Source organism: Sinocyclocheilus rhinocerous, unplaced genomic scaffold (genome assembly GCF_001515625.1).
Source record: "Sinocyclocheilus rhinocerous isolate Xijiao unplaced genomic scaffold, SAMN03320098_v1.1 scaffold1939, whole genome shotgun sequence".
Classification (NCBI taxonomy): Eukaryota; Metazoa; Chordata; class Actinopteri; order Cypriniformes; family Cyprinidae; genus Sinocyclocheilus; species Sinocyclocheilus rhinocerous.
The window spans coordinates 18,442-37,353 of NW_015630547.1; the positions used below are offsets into that span (position 1 = coordinate 18,442).

Sequence of the window (18,912 nt, forward strand, 5' to 3'; positions counted from 1 at the left end):
TATGTGTGCGTATTTGTATATACATAATAAATATACACAGAACACACACATATATTATGTAAACAAAAACTTTTATTTTGGATGTGATTAATCGTTTGACAACACTAGTAAATACCGAAGCAAATTTTCATTTAGTTTAAGTTGAAGTATTAAAATGACTAAAGCTGACAATAACTAAATGAAAACGAAAACAAAAAACTAAAACATTTTTAAAAAACTACTAAAAATGACTAAAACTTTTACTAAAATTAATCTGAAAATGGAAAAATAAATCTAAAATGGAAATAAACTAAAATTGAAATGAAAAGTAATAAAAACTAAATAGACATTAAAAAACCTAATCAAATAAAAAATAAAAAAATAAAATGAAGTAAATTTAAAATGAAAACAGAAAATAAAATTAAAACGGAAATAAATTATAAACTAAAACTGAAATAAAAAAATAATAAAGACTACACATTAAAAAAATAAAAAACAACAACATTTAACTAAAATTAAAACAAAAAATATAAAATATTTTAATATTTAAATTAAAACTGAAATAAAAAAAAAACTAAATGGACATTACTTTAAAATTAAAATGAAATCAGAAAATATAAAAACTAGTGGTCGACCGATATTGGTTTATTGACAGCCGATGCCGATATCTTGATGGCCGATATCAAGCCGATATAATTGTATTTATTTTAATTAATATTTAAGAAATTTTAAATCATTTGAAAATGGATTAAAAAATAAATGTGTAAAATAAACATACTTATACTTTAGATGACAAAGTATTTCTCATCAATAAATATTTAATAAAAATATAATTAAAAAGGAAGTAAACACTGTAACCAACAGAGCACTCGGTATTCTGGGAAGTTTGTGTGCATTGGGAATCATATTTTTTCAAATAAAGCCAAGGTAAGGTCCTTTGTTTAACCGTTCTATCTGATTATTAGACAGACTTCTATATAATAAAAGTCCCGCCTTGAACGCATCGGCCAAACAGGAAAAACTTATCGCCCGATGCTGATATTTGAAAAATGCCAAATATCGGCCGATATATCGGTCGACCACTAATAAAAACATTAATTACATCAAAATATGAAAAACTGTACTAGTGCCAATGATACTAAAAACACCAGTGATCTGAGTTCAGCTGAAAGAGTCACACATCAGTGCATGTGTGTGATGCCGGTGATCAGGTTTGTTTAGTTAGTGATGATAAAATCACAGCAGAACACGAGTGAGCTGAGATACTGAACTACACAGATGCCTCTAATAACTCATCTCACCTCGTCACAACCAGCATCAGCGAGATACACGGAGAGCACACATACCAACAATAAATAATGCTGCTAATATAATACTGATCAAATAAAATGATAAGAAATAATAACATATGAAGAGTTCATTTGCAAAAACCGATAAACGCCACTTTAAAAAAAAAAAAAGAGCTGATTGCCGTGCATTATTCTCCACATATAGTGCGATCTGTACCCTAAACACGTTTTGTCAAAAAAGCCGGTTTTGTCCACTTTCAAGGCATCGCGAGTTTACGTTTTACTGCAGAAGCCGACAAGCGCGCGCTTTGCTTTTGAACAGAAGCCGATAAGTCCATTTTAGCGAATCAGCGCGCTGTATTCAGGCTTAATCAAAACAACCCAACTGCAGTTTGATTGATATTACTTGGAATGCGCAATAAAAAAAAACTGATTTCTGAAAAAAAATCGAGTTATCGGTTTTTGCAAATGAACTTTTCATATATTAATTTTACTACTTATACTTTTTTTTTAGTTAGTTGCCAAAGCAACACTTGTAGTTTCGTTCTTCATGCTGTGATCTGGTATTAGGGTTTATACATTTGGGTTTGCTCGTGTCAGAAGATGCGCATGTATATTTACCTGTTTCTTATGCAGAAGGAAGTACTCAGAGTGGTAGATGTGGTCGTTGATCGGATCCTCCACCCATAACCACCAGGGCTCTCCCACTGAGCCATGGACCTGAGCAGGACCAGATGTGAGGTGTCATAAAAGTGGTACAATGAGAATACAAAAAACAACATGCATTTTTTTCAAACAGATGTCCATTTATAAGTTAAAAACCTTCATGAAAGTGAAAACTACTGTTTCCATGGAAACCACATGACCAAACTTACATTACGGACACCAAACCACACATGAATGATACATTTAACATTCCTATTGCATGAGAAACAGCAAAACTTTATAAAAGTCTGATACAAAATTAAAAATGGTGTCACAGGATCTTGACATTCAGAAATCTTAATGAGAGCACACAAACTCTTGCTAATCACATTCACTGCTTTATAGAGAGTGAAATCTGTTATATTGGATGGCTTGTATTTAGCTCTAAAGTGAGTGAAATCTTTATAGCCTGTTGAGTTGTAGCCTGTTTTACATTAAAGCGAGTGATATACGTATTGTCAGGCAGCTCGTATTTTTCATTAAAGCATCTGAATGACCATGGTGTGAGTAAATCATCGTTGAGCTGTTTGATCTGAATCTGAATCTAAGCTGAATCACAGCTTTATTCACATTAGAGATCTGAATCGAAGCCTGCTGGTGAACAGCATTTTTAACACATTTTATTGAAAACATTTAAGAAATAAAACATGATTCCAACAACATAAATCTAATCAAGAGTAAAGCTGAACTGAACCTAGCTAACTGAAAAAAAAATGAATACATAAAATTATACAATTTTAAATAATAGGTTTGTGAGTTTGTCATGGAAAGAGAGAAAGTGATGGGGCAAGCGAACTGATGCTGCTTCAACAACAACAACAATAAAACCAAAAATGTTTGGCACCCACTTTATATTAAGCATCCTTAACTATGTACTTTTATTTAAATTAATCATTTAATACAATGCACTTATTGTTTCCATTTTTCACAATAAGTTTTCAGCATCATTACTCCAGTCTTCAGTGTCACATGATCCTTCAGAAATCATTCTAATATTCTGATTTGCTGCTCAACAAACATTATTGTTATTATCAATGTTGAAAACAGCATTTTATTTATAAATTTTTTTTAAACCATTTTTTCCCCCCAGGATTTTTGATGAATACATATTTCTTTAGTATAGAATTTATTTGAATTTTTTTTGTAACAAAAATGTGTCATCAATTTAATGTTTGTTGAATACAAGTATTCATTCATTTACTCAAAAAAAAAAAAAAAAAAAAAAAAGGTTTGTAATGTACTGTATGTATTATGTATTATATTTATATACAAGACTTACTGAGTGGATTAATGTAATGTTTCTTAATGACGCATTCATGTGGCAGAGTGCAGGTCATGCTCAGAGCATGTTGGCGGGTGATTAGTGTTGGCTGATGGTCATCCAGCTGTTGGGTGTCACGCTGGACGAGTTATGGTCACACAGGAGTACCAGGCACAGAGCGGCCCATCTGTGGCCCATCACAGCACTGGCCCTCAAGAGAACAATAGCAACAGATCTGGGCCTATTCAAGCCTTTGTGTTCTTAAACGCAGGGGAGGAGATGGACAAATCAATGACTCCTTCAGCTCCTCCTGCCTAACCTACTGTGAGCATGTGTGTGTGTGTGGAGGATATGTGGAATTGTGCATAATGTGTACAAATATATGCATTTATGCACGTATATATGTATATAAAATACATATGGATATAAAACCAAATATAATGTTTATTAAAACCAAACTTGAAATTAATATTCAGCTATTAAAATAATTTTTGGCTCGTCTGTGGACAAACGTGCACTACAGTTTGGGATCTGCTGGTCTATGGTATATAATAATCCAGATATTCCAAAGACTAACAGCAGCATGTAAAGTCCTGGCTATGGTTGCCATGGTTACCTGGTCATTCCACCTGAAGTCTGGGGTGATGCTGAGGCGAACGCGCAGGACAGTGCGTGTGATTGGCTGAATGCTGGACTCCATCAGGATGGCGGGTATCTGATGAACACACTGCTTCACCTTCAGGCCGATGTTCACGTGATGCAACATGTGACCTATACACACACACACACACACACACAATGAATATTTGTCCTTAAACTCCTGATGAAGTCTAAAACTGACAAATCCACATCATTTTCTTATGTCAGACTGACCGATCTCATCTTTGCCCATGTCTTTGAGTTTGTCCACCGTGAGATTCCTCTCCTCCATTCTGGACAGCACCGAAGGGGGCAGAGCGCTGAACTGCCGCAGCGGGTGGGCCCAGCCCCACAGACGCTTGTCAATCACTTTACACAGGTTCAGCAGGCGGTAGGTCATGGCCGGCCAGCGCTTCCTCAGAGCGATCTCAAACAGAGCCCGCACGATACGAGCAGCATTCTGCACAAAAACGACAAAGAGACTCTCAATCACACAATCAAGTCAATCAAGCGGATCACCGGCCGATTTTATCTCTTATGCCATCATTTTGACTTATTGCATAATAATGGCTTTGCATCTTACTTATATGATTTATGTATCTCGCCTTATGTATTGTAAATTGTTTTTCCAATTTGGACTTTGTCATAAGGAGTTCTCATAAATTTCAAGTTTTAGTGTTATAATTTTGAATTTTATCTCATAATAACTACTTAGTATTTTAGTATGACTTACGTATCACAACTTTTTATGTAGTTATTTTGGCTTTTTAATCTCATAACTTTGATGGAGCATTTCATAATTTTGCCTTTCAACCTTTATATGTCATAATTATTACTTTTTATATCAACTACTACTTTATGGCCCGGCTTCACAGACGGGGCTTAGAGTAAACCAGGATTAGATCAAAGTTCAATTAGGACATTTAAGCAATTTTTATGAAAGTGCTTAGAAAAAAAACATTACTGGTGTGCATCTTCAGACAAAACAAAGGCACTGATATATTTTAAGATCAGTCAGTGCAAGTTTCTTTCAGTTGAAACAGGTCAGACTTGCATTTTAGTCTAGGACTAGGCTTAAGCCTTGTCTATGAAACCGGGGGTATATGTCATAAAGCCTTAACATGTCATGATTGAATCTTAACGTTTTATGACTTGCTTTCTCATAATCCTCAGAGCGATCTCAAACAGAGCCCGCACGATACGAGCAGCATTCTGCACAAAAACGACAAAGAGACTCTCAATCACACAATCAAGTCAATCAAGCGGATCACCGGCCGATGTGACAGCAGTATAGGACTGAATAAAAGCCACGTACACACTGTAGATAAATATGGCTGCCATAAATCATGTACTTGAACCAAACAGTTGTTATTATACTGTTATTAAACTGTTATAAACTGAACAGTTTTTTTAATAACCAGTCGGTTTTAAATAGTTGACACTGTCATTATAAATACAGAAGCTGAAATACAGTAACTGAAAACATATCAGAGATGGAGAAAATACATGTGTATTGCCCAGGTGTGATGCAAGAATAACATAAAAGTCGAAATGACGATATACTAATTATGAAATGTCAAAATCATGACATCCAAGTCAATTTCAAGTTTTTAAGTCACAATTTTAATCTCATAACAATGACTCAGTATATGACTTATGTATGTAGACATAAATTGTCTGTCAACTTTGACTTTTTCTCATAATTACGATTTCTCAAAATTTTGGCTTATGTCGTTATTATAACTTTTGATCTCTTATGCCATCATTTTGACTTATTGCATAATAATGGCTTTGCATCTTACTTATATGATTTATGTATCTCGCCTTAAGTATTGTAAATTGTTTTTCCAATTTGGACTTTGTCATAAGGAGTTCTCATAAATTTCAAGTTTTAGTGTTATAATTTTGAATTTTATCTCATAATAACTACTTAGTATTTTAGTATGACTTACGTATCACAACTTTGTATGTAGTTATTTTGGCTTTTTAATCTCATAACTTTGATGGAGCATTTCATAATTTTGCCTTTCAACCTTTATATGTCATAATTATTACTTTTTATATCAACTACTACTTTATGGCCCGGCTTCACAGACGGGGCTTAGAGTAAACCAGGATTAGATCAAAGTTCAATTAGGACATTTAAGCAATTTTTATGAAAGTGCTTAGAAAAAAAACATTACTGGTGTGCATCTTCAGACAAAACAAAGGCACTGATATATTTTAAGATCAGTCAGTGCAAGTTTCTTTCAGTTGAAACAGCTCAGACTTGCATTTTAGTCTAGGACTAGGCTTAAGCCTTGTCTATGAAACCGGGGGTATATGTCATAAAGCCTTAACATGTCATGATTGAATCTTAACGTTTTATGACTTGCTTTCTCATAATCTCATAACTTCTAATGTCATAATTAGGATTTACCAAAACATTTTTTCCCCTAATGTGGCAGAAATGTGCTTCCATGCCAACCAGATATGGTCTAGCGATAATCCAGAGAGGTTCAGAAAACTCTGCTGTTTATAGAAAACAACTTGTGTTTTTGTTTTATTGGTTTGCATGTAATTCATTAAAATTGATTTTTATAATGAGATCGTTTTAAGAGCATTATGTATACACGCAAACACATGCATTGTCGAAATACCTTATTCACAGGCATATTAGTCACATAATTATGATTAATTTATTGCACAACTGAAAAAAAAAAGTCTGTTAATAAGAGGTTACTGAAATAAAGTGAGAGGTATTCAGCTGGTTGTGTAACTGAATAAGAGCTACTTGGGGGTGGGCAACCTTATGAAGTATAAAATAGCTTGTCTAATGCGAGAGCGTCATTTTAAACAGATTTATCAAGTACTGTTCTCTTTTTTGGGGAACAGCTTTTTAAAGGACACCTTTAAATTTGGTTCATTATCTAGAACACATTTTATAGAATGACTAATGTCCATTTGCTTTGACTGCTGTGGGTATAAATCAGAGCCAAGCGGCTGTATGTTTGATGGTGGAGTGTGAGTTATGTTCAGATGGCTTTGGGAATCTAACATTACTTTGATCTATAAAGTGCAGGCTCACTCATAGATCTGACTGCTATGATGGACTGATCTAGTCACTGATTGATTGAGCAGAAATGGTCGACTGTTAGCGAAGCTGGAGGACAAACACCTGTTGACCCAGATGCTGCTGTTTAACAGGCCTCAAGAGCAACCGAACTCTTTCGAATGGATGAGTACCTGCAGAACAGTCCCCATGATCCAATTCACAAGACTTCAGTGAAAGCACAGCACACTACATGCACGGCTTTGAACTTCAGATGAGCTTTGTGGACTGACCGTCTGCTGGGATGCATGTGAATCTTTAGGGTTGTGCGGTCAGAGATTCAGAAAACTAATTATTTTTAATTTGAACGATTTGTCCCAATGATTTGATTACTTAAGTGTTTTGGGTCACACTTTAGTTTGGGGACCAATTCTCACTATTAACTAACTACGACTGAGTAAACTCCTAATTTACTGCTTATTAATAGTTAGTAAGGTAGTTGTTAAGTTTAGGTATGGGGTAGGGTTAAGCGATCTAAAATATGATCATGCAGAATAAGGCATTAAAATGTGCTTCATAAGTGCTAATAAACAGACAATATACTGGTAATATGCATGCTAATAAGCAACTAGTTAATAGTGAGAATTAGTCCCTAAACTAAAGTGTTACCGTGTTTTGTTAGATTGTTTTTGTAATGATGAAAATTCATTTTTAGGTGTGTTTAGTGTAAATTTATGTTGTTCTATGAATTTTGTCAGACAAAGTCCAGTCATTTCAATAGCAATCCATGTGATCGGGGATTTTGGTTTGAAAGTGACTTCTGTGTGAGCTGTGCTCCTTACATCGCTACACTATTGACAACAGACAACGAATCTCCAAAATTTTGATAATGTGACTGTGTAAATATAACTGATTTCTCAAAATTGTTGGTTACAGATGAATACAAATTTAAAGGTGCAAATCTATCTATCTATCTATCTATCTATCTATCATCATAAAATAATCTCTGCAATCACATGCTGTCAATTTCACCAATGAAAGCTCAAAGCCACTTTGATCTACAGCTGAATGATGAGAAGAGTCTTCCTCTCTGAACAGATGCAAAAACCATTGAAAGAATCATTGTGTGCGTACATCTAAACATATACATCTAAAATCCCTGACGGGTGACGGAGAGAGATCTCTCAGACCTGAGCATCACAGAGGGTCTGGATTTAAACTCAACATATGTTTGACACGGAAATGACTCCCACTGCCGGATCCCAGCTGCACATCTGAAATCAGCCGAATTAGGAGCAAAGAGGGAATTTCTCTGCCCTATTTCCACTATCTGACCACATGGAAGCTGTTATAATGGAATCGCAGATATCAGGGATACAGTAGATGGCTTCCACAGAGAATCTGAAGAGATGGTGGGGAAGAGGATAAACATTACCATATAGTTCACTCAAAGATGTGGTCAGAATTACTCTGAATGAGCAAAGTATGTTGTTGTTTTCTTTCTTTCTTTCTTCCTTTTTTCTTATTTCCGAGGACACAAAGAAGATCTTGGTTCAAAATGTCTAAGATGGTTCTTTTCTATACAACAAAAATGTATTTAGTCATTAATTTTGTTTCATGGAAGCAAGTTGAATTTGGAATAACATTGTTGATTATTTTTTTGAAGGCCGATGCCAGTATCTAGCAGGGTGGCCGATCTTATAAATCAGGGCTATTTAATTGGCGGCCCGCCATTCATCTTCATCCGGCCCGAGGGGAGAGTACGCGCAGGTCGCACATTACACCTTGAATTGTTTTTGCACTAATTAGTTTGTCCACAAGGTGGCAACACTGGCCTGGGCCGTTGTTTCACAACCGCAAAATAAAAGGATGAGAGACGTAACAACAACAATCGCAAATTAACATCATTGAATGGCAGCGTTGACGAGCGCTTGTGTAAGGGGGTTATGACATATCCACAACTCTAGTTTAAAGGAGTATAAAGGAGTATAATCTCGACTATTTCTGCGCATGTCGAGAAATAGCGCAGACACTGGACGAAGATGATTATCGAATGAAGTCTGAAAGACTGTGCGTTCGGCTGTATTCTGAGCCGCTTCAGACAGCGCGCCAGTAGACAAAAACAGAATTATGTCAAAATGCTGGGTTTTGGCGAGTGACCTCGTAAACACGGTCTTAAATGAGTTATAAAGTCCTAAATGACCGTAAAGAGTTGGGAGAAAATCGGATGTGTGTCAGATACGCGTCATGTGCATCAGATTTTAAAGTGACAGCGCTGCTTTTAAAGTGAAATCTGATGTAGTTTGTGTCATTGATGTAAATCAAAACAAAAGAACAAAAGAAAAAGAGAAATCACTCACTGCTCTGCTCGCTGAGTAACTTTTGTAGCTTGAATAAAGATTAAGCTGTATAGTTTATGCATATACAACTTATAGTTTATGTGAAGATTGTTTTAAAATCACTTAATATTTCAGAGCCTATTAAATGTACATATCCACAACTCTTGTCCGTCATAACTTCTGTCGAGAAATAGCGCAGACACTGGACGGAGATGATTATCGAATGCAGTCTGAAAGACTGTGTGTTCGGCTGTATTCTGAGCCGCTTCAGACAGCGCGCCAGTAGAGCTTCCACGGACAAAAACAGAATTATGTCAAAATGCTGGGTTTTGGCGAGTGACCTCGTAAACACGGTCTTAAATGAGTTATAAAGTCCTAAATGACCGTAAAGAGTTGGGAGAAATCGGATGTGTGTCAAGATACGCATCACGTGCATCAGATTTTAAAGTGACAGCGCTGCTTTTTAAAGTGAAATCTGATGAAGTCTCATTGATGTAAATCACAGAACAGAAGAAAAGAAATCACTCGACTGCTCTAGTCGCTGATTAAGTTTTGTAGCTTGAATAAAGATTCATTTATGCATATACAACTTCTGGTTTATGTGAAGATTGTTTCAAGTTCACTTAAATTAAAAGTTAAAAATTATATTTTTCAGAACCTACTAAATGTTAAAAATAATGGCTTTCAATTATACTGTAACGGTTGAATTGCTATAATTAATGGCTAAAATTGAGGGGAAAATGCATTTAATAGAGACATCAGTAGCAGTATTGCATTGTTATCAAAAATACTGGCCATTGTTAATAATAGGCTACTTAGTAAAAAGATGCCATTAAACACATATTTAAAATAAACCATCTTTATATTGTTTCTACATTAATTTGGAGGTTCAATGTGAAATTATGACAATATAAATATATTAATATGCAGTTAATTACAATTAATTATAGAAAAATGTGTGAATAATTCGTTTTTTTTTATTATTCTAATCGATTCACAGACAGCACTAATGTTAACCTTTTATATATGTTGGTGATGATAATATTATATATTTTACTGCTGAATATGCATTTAAATTTAATTTCTAATTTTATAGGCCCCTCAGAAAGAGATCGGGAGAGCCACCCACCCCCTTGGCCACCTTCAAAATTTCAGTTCAATAATCCGGCCCTCAAATAAAACTAATTGAATAGCCCTGTTATAAATGATCACACTACTTAATTTAAAGCTAGAAAAATCGCATGCAAAAGAATTGCTGAAATTAAATTTATTTTAAATAATATTTACTAAAATAAATATTTTTTATATATATAAAAAAATAAAAAAATAAAATTAAAACGTGCACTCAGAAATCTGTCTTGTTTGTGCACATTGGAAATCATATATATATTTATAAGTTAGTGCTAATCTTACATTCATGACATGAAGTTGTGTATAATAATGCATTAGTCTGAACTTTCAAACAGAGACAGTAAACTAATGAAGACGGGGAATGGAAGCTCTGTGCGCTCAGGTGCTGGCATTCTCACTGCTGTCAAAATAAAAGTCCTGCTTCCGACATATCAGCCAAACAGGTCAAATAAAATAAAAATAATAATAATATTGGCTAATGCCAATAATTAAAAACACTAGACCTGAGGGGAAAAAAAAGTGATGTCATATTTTACATACTAAGATGGAATGTTTCTTTAAAATACAAAATTTTATTGAATTAATAGATTTTTTAAAATGTTTAAAGTGAAGAAACACGATGGGATTATTTCAGACACAATATAAACTTCCTCTACCATGTACAGTTACATATGATTTGTGTAGTTTAATTGCTATATTTCGATTCGACTGATTTAGCAATGTGCAATCCACTTTTAAGAAGCATAAAATAAAGACAATGTGCATTGATCTCTTTCTGTGTTTGTGTCTCACCTGCGCTACATAAGACAGGTCAGATATGAGGGAGAAGCTGTCCACCTCCCCGCGGCCGATGTGCGTCTGGAGAAGGATGTTTATCTTGCCGTAGCCGTTCTCCACTCCTCCGGTCGCCGGCAGCTCGCAGAAATTACACAACAGCTTCTCCAGTTCCTCCAGCTCCTCGTCCCGAACCTGCGTGTGGTACACAAAAGCCCATCAACACACTAGTATTCAATTTGTTTTCCATGACTTTAACTAAATAAGGATGAGACGACACCAACATCATTAAACAGAAACGGTGACTATATCAACATGCTATATCGTAAAAAGAAAAAAAGACAAGACGAAAATGTAGTTTAAAAAATACATACTCTCTACATGTAAAATCTCTATTTTCTCAAAAATATTCATAAAAAGAAAAAAAGAGAGAAAAATATAGAACTTCATATATGTTTTCATGCCTGGCATTGCAAGATATCAAGAGTTTAAGTCTCCCTAACAAAGCTTTTCTCTTAAAAGGACACATTTTCTAAGACTACACTAAAAAAAACAACTACTAGACTACTAAAAAAAAACAACATTAACACTATAACACACCTCTAAAATACACACTTTATTTACCCGTCACTAAAAATGAACCTATGGTCATCTGTCGTCTCACCTTGACCTGCTCAAATTCTTCAGCTTTTGATACAATGCTCAGGATATCTGCTTCAGTCTTCTGCGCATTGAAAAGCTCATTGAATGTCTGTAGATTGTAAAGAACCAATGTTAAAACACATTAAGCCTAGCAGTGAGAATCTTATCGGTTTTCGATTCGAATGTTAAAGTGTAAATTATTCCTATGATTTCAAAGATTTTCGCTAAGTTTTCTTTGAGACCTAAATACTGCACGCAGCCAATGAATTGCAATCTACAAAACTATACAGTATTGTATGTAGCATCTCTCACCTCAATGGTGTTGTACTTTATGTAGAAGTGACTGGCTGTCCTGCCAAGGTCTGTGGATGCAAAATAACCAGTTCTCTCGTCAAAACGGATCATCCGTGCCTTATCCAGCTTCCTGCCGGACTCCACGACTAACTCCTTCCTGTAGAGCTCCAACTGCGGATCCATCTAAATAACAGCACAACATTAACTATTATCAAAATGCTTCACAATTAATCATTTGTCATAATAAAGTATATCAAGAAAGGAATTTACAATCAAAATATGAATAGAAACTGAAAAGCATCGGAATAGTGACAGTCTGGCGACACTGCTGTGAGATTTGATTATTGAGAATATTAACAACAGATAATGAGAGCACGAGCACCTGATAGGCCTTGTGACTGATCCCGTAAGCGAGTGGATTGGCTCTCATTCGCACGTACAGGTACGTGTAACTCAGCCACCGGACGGCTTCATCGACATTAGTGACCGTCCCTAGAGCGATCTGCACAAAACAAGCAGGCATTATATATCACAGCACTCACATTAAACCAAATCCAAGTGTTTTCTAGAGGTGGGGTTTATGTTTGATATTGCTATTCATGTAATTGAGATCTTGGACGCTATATGATAACTGATATGACATGCATAAACACAGAAATCCATGTTGAAAGAATTTTAATCTAGCCTTCAGCTGATGTCTAATGTCACTGCGCCATCTATTGGACAAAGTGATCATGAGTTTCTATTGAAAAGGCCTTGTAGATGCTGCCATCATGTGGCGGAGTGAAGAACAGCCCATTTCATTAATGAGTTCATTAAGTTATTTTTTGATGAGTTTATTAAGCTCATTTAAGTTTATTAATGCAAAGATCAAATCTAGCAGTCATTTTTTTAACAAAAATAAAATTAAAGTTTGCCAACAAACAAAAACTAAAGTGAAACTACGTTTAATACAAAGAGAAACAGCCTAACTGTAAGTTAAGTGTTAGAACAATTTGTGGTTCTACTGTAACTGATGAAAAACAAGTGAAAACAATTAGTACATTTGTTTGACAAAATGAGCTTTTGTCATTTTTATTAGTTTTAATGGATTTTTTATTAGGTAATATTTGTGCTTCGACATAAATATATTTATCTAACGACAATTCAAATTTTTATTTAGTTTAAGTTTTGCATCTAATATTTGCATTGTATTTTATTTCAGCTTTATTGTTTATTATATATTTTATTTTTATGTTTCTGTTTTTCTGTTTTCACTTCAATTTTGGTTAAAGTTTTAATAATTGTGTTATGCTTTTGTCATTTTTATTAGTTTTAGTGGGTTTTTTATTAGGTAATATTTGTGCTTCAACTAAAATGTATTTATTTACCATGACAACAATTCAAATTTTCATTTAGTTTAAGTTTTGCATCTACTATTTGCATTGTATTTTATTTCAGCTTTATTGTCTATTATAGATTTTATTTTTATAGTTTCTGTTTTTCTGTTTTCGCTTCAATTTTGGTTAAAGTTTTAATAATTGTGTTATGCTTTTGCCATTTTTATTTGTTTTAATATGTTTATATAGCACTTTTAAGTTTTATTTAACAGTTCTAGTTTATTTCGTTTACTATAGTACTTCAGCTTAAACTAAATGAAAATGAGAAATGTTGCTTTGGTAACTAGCCAAAATAAAATACGTTTTTATTAAATTTTTTTATGGTTTTAGTAAACGATAATAACTGTCTTCTACAACTGCTTTGGCACATAGAAGCATACACGAGGTATAATGGGATTCCAACTAATATGATTTATTGCAAAATGTTGATGGGTAGTGTAATGAATTTAAATAGTAAATGTAATTGAAAATGATAAGACTGAAACAGCAGATTTATGCCACAGGTCATTATAGACCTGGCACAGTATGTACAGTATCACAATAGAGCTGTGTGTGGGGTTGTACCTCAGCGTTGAGGTTGTCGGCGAGACTCTGCTGGAACTGGCTCTCGATGGGGTTCTGCTGAGTCAGGAGCGTCAGGTAATGGCTCAGCTTGTCATGGGTCGTGATGATGGTTCCTTCTCCGTACTTATCAAACTGTGGCCGTCCAGCCCGACCGAAAATCTGCATCACGTCCAGGATGCCCAGATCCACTAATGCACCACGCTTGGCATCATATATATTAGTGCCCTGATTGTAGAGAAACAGGAACCATTTAAAGCCCACCCTGAAGATTCCAGCATTACGTTTAATAAAGCAGAGTTTCATGCACACACACACACACACAAGCCTGCAGCGACGAGCTCTGACCTTAATGATGACCGCATGAGCGGGTAAGTTAACACCCCAGGCCAGCGTGGCGGTGCACACCAGAACCTTCAAGTATCCTCTGGAAAACATGTTCTCCATGAGCGTGCGGTCCTGCCGTAACATCCCGGCGTGATGGATGCCAAAGCTGTCTGGAAACATCTCCCTCATCTGCTTGTTTCTGGAGCGCTGTACCTGTGACACACACATCATCACACACACCGGTCTGGAATGAGTATGATAAATCTGTGGAAAGGCACATTTGATTTTCTTCACCTGTAAACTACTAGAAAGCACACAAACTCACTGCTGCAGTTTTCTGAACATGAGAGATTCACTATGCACATGTGGAGGATTCTTGATGCCATTGCAGGCAGAAACGCAAAATTGATTATGTGCTAATTTGAGCTAATATTTAAGTTTTTTTTTTTTAAGGGGTCATATGATGCGATTTCAAGTTTTCCTTTCTCTTTGGAGTGTTACAAGCTGTTCGTGAATCGACGCGTTTTAGAAAGGCGGGGCATAGAGGAGAAACAATAATGTACATTATGTGGAAAATAATGTGTTTTTTGAACCTCAAACCTCATAAACACATTTCATTACACCAAATACACAACATAATGTTCTTTTTTAGCAACGTCATATGACCCCTTTAAATGTTGTACATTTATATAGCACATGAGAATCTATAAAATTACCAAATATATTTTGAGAAAAAAAGACTTGTTAATGTTTTTCCGTTTTGTTCAAGGTAATTTATTTAGTTGTTTTTCAATAACTGAAGAATACGTAAAAGCATTTGGAGTAAAAAGCGCCCTCGCTGTTGGGACTGAAGGCACAATAACATGATAATAAATAGCACATTTAGATTCAGATGGTGTCCAGTCCACATATCTATAATGAAAACATCATATTTAAAAATATTTAATTAATCAAATAATTTAATATATTTATTGTTACAGCTGTAAAGCCATATTAAAATATTATGGGATCTCCTTTAAAGCTATCAGAATCTTTACTATATTTTTATGAACATTTTAACTACCATGTATTTTTTAAGCAAAATACTTTTAATTTTTAATCAAAATAAACAAAATAGTTCAAACTTTGCTGAAGTGATTGTTTTAAGCATTAACTTATTATGCAAAACATTATACTTTAGCTAAAGTAAGTGTATAGATATTGGGTGCCTTTTGCCACTGTTATCAATTATTTTCTCAACTTCAATAAAAATGTATGTTTTTTTCTCTACATTCACACACTATGGGAGCAGTGAAAACTATGCCTTTAGCCTTGCTGTACTAAACTTCTCACACGTATATGTTTGGCATATTCAGTGAAGCAGATATGGAAACAAGCATGGAGTACAGAAAAGATTATAAACAACTGTGTGACTTGCCAAAGAGGGGCTTGAATTTTATTTGTGTGATCGGTCATGATGGAATTCCGGGCAGCAGCTTGCCATTCAAAAGCCAAAATAGATTGGGTGTGTCCAAGCTATTTGAATGTGGGCCTGTTTGCACAAATCACACAATTTGTTAGTTTGCATGAGAAAGAGTTAATCTGAAAGCTTTGGAAATAAGGCCTTAAAGTGATATATACTGCGACTAATCCATTGGTACCTTAAGCTGAGTGCAATGTCAAACCTGGGCTGGTCGGAAACTTTTTTTTTTGAATATGTAATTACTTAGAAACCATTAAAAAGTGCATTCTATATAGTATGAACATACATTCAGACCATCAAAATAAAGTGTTAGCAGATATTAGGCACACAGTCTCCTAACACTCTAATGACTGCTAGTTGACATGTAGTCGCAATATAGTAACTTATAGTTGATAAAATGTCTAAAGTGGACTATCAAAACAAAGTGTTACCCTCTTCAGTTTCTCACCAGAAGTAGTAAATCATCCGGGTACTTATGAATACTGTGAATTCAGACATCTGGGCTCACTGTTTTATGCCTACTGTGTAGTAGGGAAGCGATTTCAGATGCAGCCAGTGGCATGAGGGAGAGGCGGGACTTCCCGTTTTCTCCACCATGTCAGACAGTGGGAGTGTTTTTTGCAATTCCATTTGGCAGAAATGACAAACCGCGTTAAAACTAAAACCCATGAGTAAAATAAAAGCACGCAGAAAGATTAGGATCTCTCCAGCAGTGGCCGAGTTTGGAGCGCTGTGATTGAGATGTGTGTGGTGTTGACTGCCGATGAGGGTATAAAAGCACGCAGAAAGATTAGGATCTCTCCAGCAGTGGCCGAGTTTGGAGTGCTGTGATTGAGATGTGTGTGGTGTTGACTGCCGATGAGGGTCGTGACCAGTAACGTCCTCACCATCAGACGCTTTGATCTCACTCTGCCTGAGTCTAAATGGAGGTCAACAGCAACAAGGCCTCAGTGCTGCTGAGAACAGCCCATTACAGACACGGCTGTCCCTCTCCAACCCACACAGAATACCAACTACACCAAAATCTGCCTTACTGCGGTCTCTCCTCAATGCAAACACTGTGCTCTACCGCGGTACAGTGATGGTATCGCATGAGAATACCATGGTGCTTGGATATATGGTGCTGAATGATTATCATATTCATTCACCACAATATTTAGACTGTACCCAAAGTGTGTCGAAAAAACATGGTATTAGGATAATTTTATTAATAATTTAGTTTCATTGACCTTTTATTACCATTCTAATTCATGTTAAGAGAAAATACAGAACCACTCTCGCCAATAAAACTATAGTATGGACCAAATATATTTTGGACAGCACTTTCGATTTTTTAATTTCTAAAAAGTGGAAAATATTCTAAACTGAAAATATTCGACCAAAAATGAATTTTCGGTTTTGTCCGAAACAGTTCTGGAGGGCTGAAATCATTGAGCGAAACAGTGTTGTTTATGTTTATTTAGCACTTTTCTGATGGCGTGTGTCAGTGTCTATTTCATGCACAAAATGTGGATAACATACAGGTAAACATGTCAGTTGTATGGACGCTGGGGCTGCACTGATAATATTGATTTCTCATTTTTAATGGATCTTCATTTTGACAAACCAAGATCGTTTAGCCAATGCCGTTTTCACTTGATACGCAAACAAAACTTCACTAAATGTTATTTGTAGCATGCCTACCATCCAATAATCACAATAAGCTTTGTGCTTTGTTCATTTCGATATGTAGCAGAATCTACACTTTCAAATTCGGTCAATTTAATAACAACATTTAAACAATAAATGTTTTGATGCTCTTTAATGTGGCGTGAGAGATCGCTGTAGCCGGCTCAGTTCAAGCAGGAGCACAGAGCACACGTCAACCAATCATTCCTCTCTCTCTCTCTCTCTAATCACTCAGTGTTTCAACCATGGAAAGATATCATTAAAACGGCTTGTAAACAATATGCCACTTAACATTACATTTACCTCAGGAAAGCCAATGTCCACAAACTCATTACTCAGCTAGAAAAAAAAAATAACTCTAGAGATAAATAAATGCATAATTTCACATATTTATTATATTTTGGTTTTCATTATTATAGTTTAAATAAAACGGTGATGAAAACAAGTTATTACAGCGACCGTTTAAATGTTTATATTTCAACAACAAACCGGAGTTGAAACGTAATTATACCATTAAGTTGATATAAAGAATTTGCCTTTGACAGATTGTTGCCAACCCTGAGGTTTAAGATGGTGAATTAGCGTTAAGTTAAGTGTGCGTGTGTGTAAGAAAGAGAGAGAGCGATTCTTGCAGCTAATCACTTGTTTAACTTTAATTTTAGAAGTAAAAAAAAAATACATTTAAAAGTAATCAGTCGAAAAAAGACTGATGCGACTCGTTTTGGTGAATGACATCGCATCCCTGTAGTTTGCTTTGCATAAAATAAAATAATTTACAGCAAAGAAACGGTTTTATAGATAAAATATCCACAAACCTATATTTGACCAAAAAAATGCAAGTCGTCGGCGGCACTGAGAACTACTCTGAAGAGGATGCAGTCCGCACTCATTACAACCCCTTTGTTGTTGCAACTGTCCGGTCCCAGGAGCTGGGTTACACAAAAACTACCCAAACACAAAAAAAAATGTTTGGGTTGAAACAAAATAATGATTTTATTAAAACCATGATTTTTTTTTTTTTTAGAGTACATGCACACTATAAAAGCAACTGATGCAAACTGTTAATCAGTTAAGTTGGTCCACTAATGTTGCTCGAATGCACCGTTACCTCTCCGTCCTCTAGTCACTTGCCGGACCGGTCACCCCACTTTGTTCAGGGACCTCGCAATTTACAAATTAAGCACTGCTCATACTAGTGGTGTGGAAGAAACTGTTGTTATTTTAGTCGAAGCGTAAAAACGAAATTTAAAAGGTAAAATAATATAAAATCATCAGTCGATTCAAAATAATGACGTCGACTAATTATCAGCGTCGACGCAGTTGATTATATCGAGCAATTGGGACTGATAAGAATAAATTATACAATTGGCAATTAAAAAGAGAAAAGAAGCATTTTCCACTTCTATGAATAATTAAAAATTTTATGTGAGT

General features: G+C 35.2%; 1 protein-coding gene across 1 annotated transcript in view; it reads right to left on the reverse strand.

The window, feature by feature from the left end:
• The window catches only part of LOC107740553 (activating signal cointegrator 1 complex subunit 3-like), a 169,846-nt gene that overhangs the window by 5,063 nt on the left and 145,871 nt on the right, over nt 1-18,912 (reverse strand). Inside the window, exons 15-23 of the mRNA XM_016552999.1 lie at nt 14,373-14,564; nt 14,028-14,252; nt 12,467-12,586; nt 12,103-12,267; nt 11,813-11,899; nt 11,167-11,343; nt 4,108-4,333; nt 3,851-4,005; nt 1,890-1,988 (exon numbers count right to left, since the gene is read on the reverse strand). Of these exons, the coding sequence (XP_016408485.1) occupies nt 1,890-1,988; nt 3,851-4,005; nt 4,108-4,333; nt 11,167-11,343; nt 11,813-11,899; nt 12,103-12,267; nt 12,467-12,586; nt 14,028-14,252; nt 14,373-14,564 (1,446 nt within the window). The remainder of the gene's footprint in view (nt 1-1,889; nt 1,989-3,850; nt 4,006-4,107; nt 4,334-11,166; nt 11,344-11,812; nt 11,900-12,102; nt 12,268-12,466; nt 12,587-14,027; nt 14,253-14,372; nt 14,565-18,912) is intronic.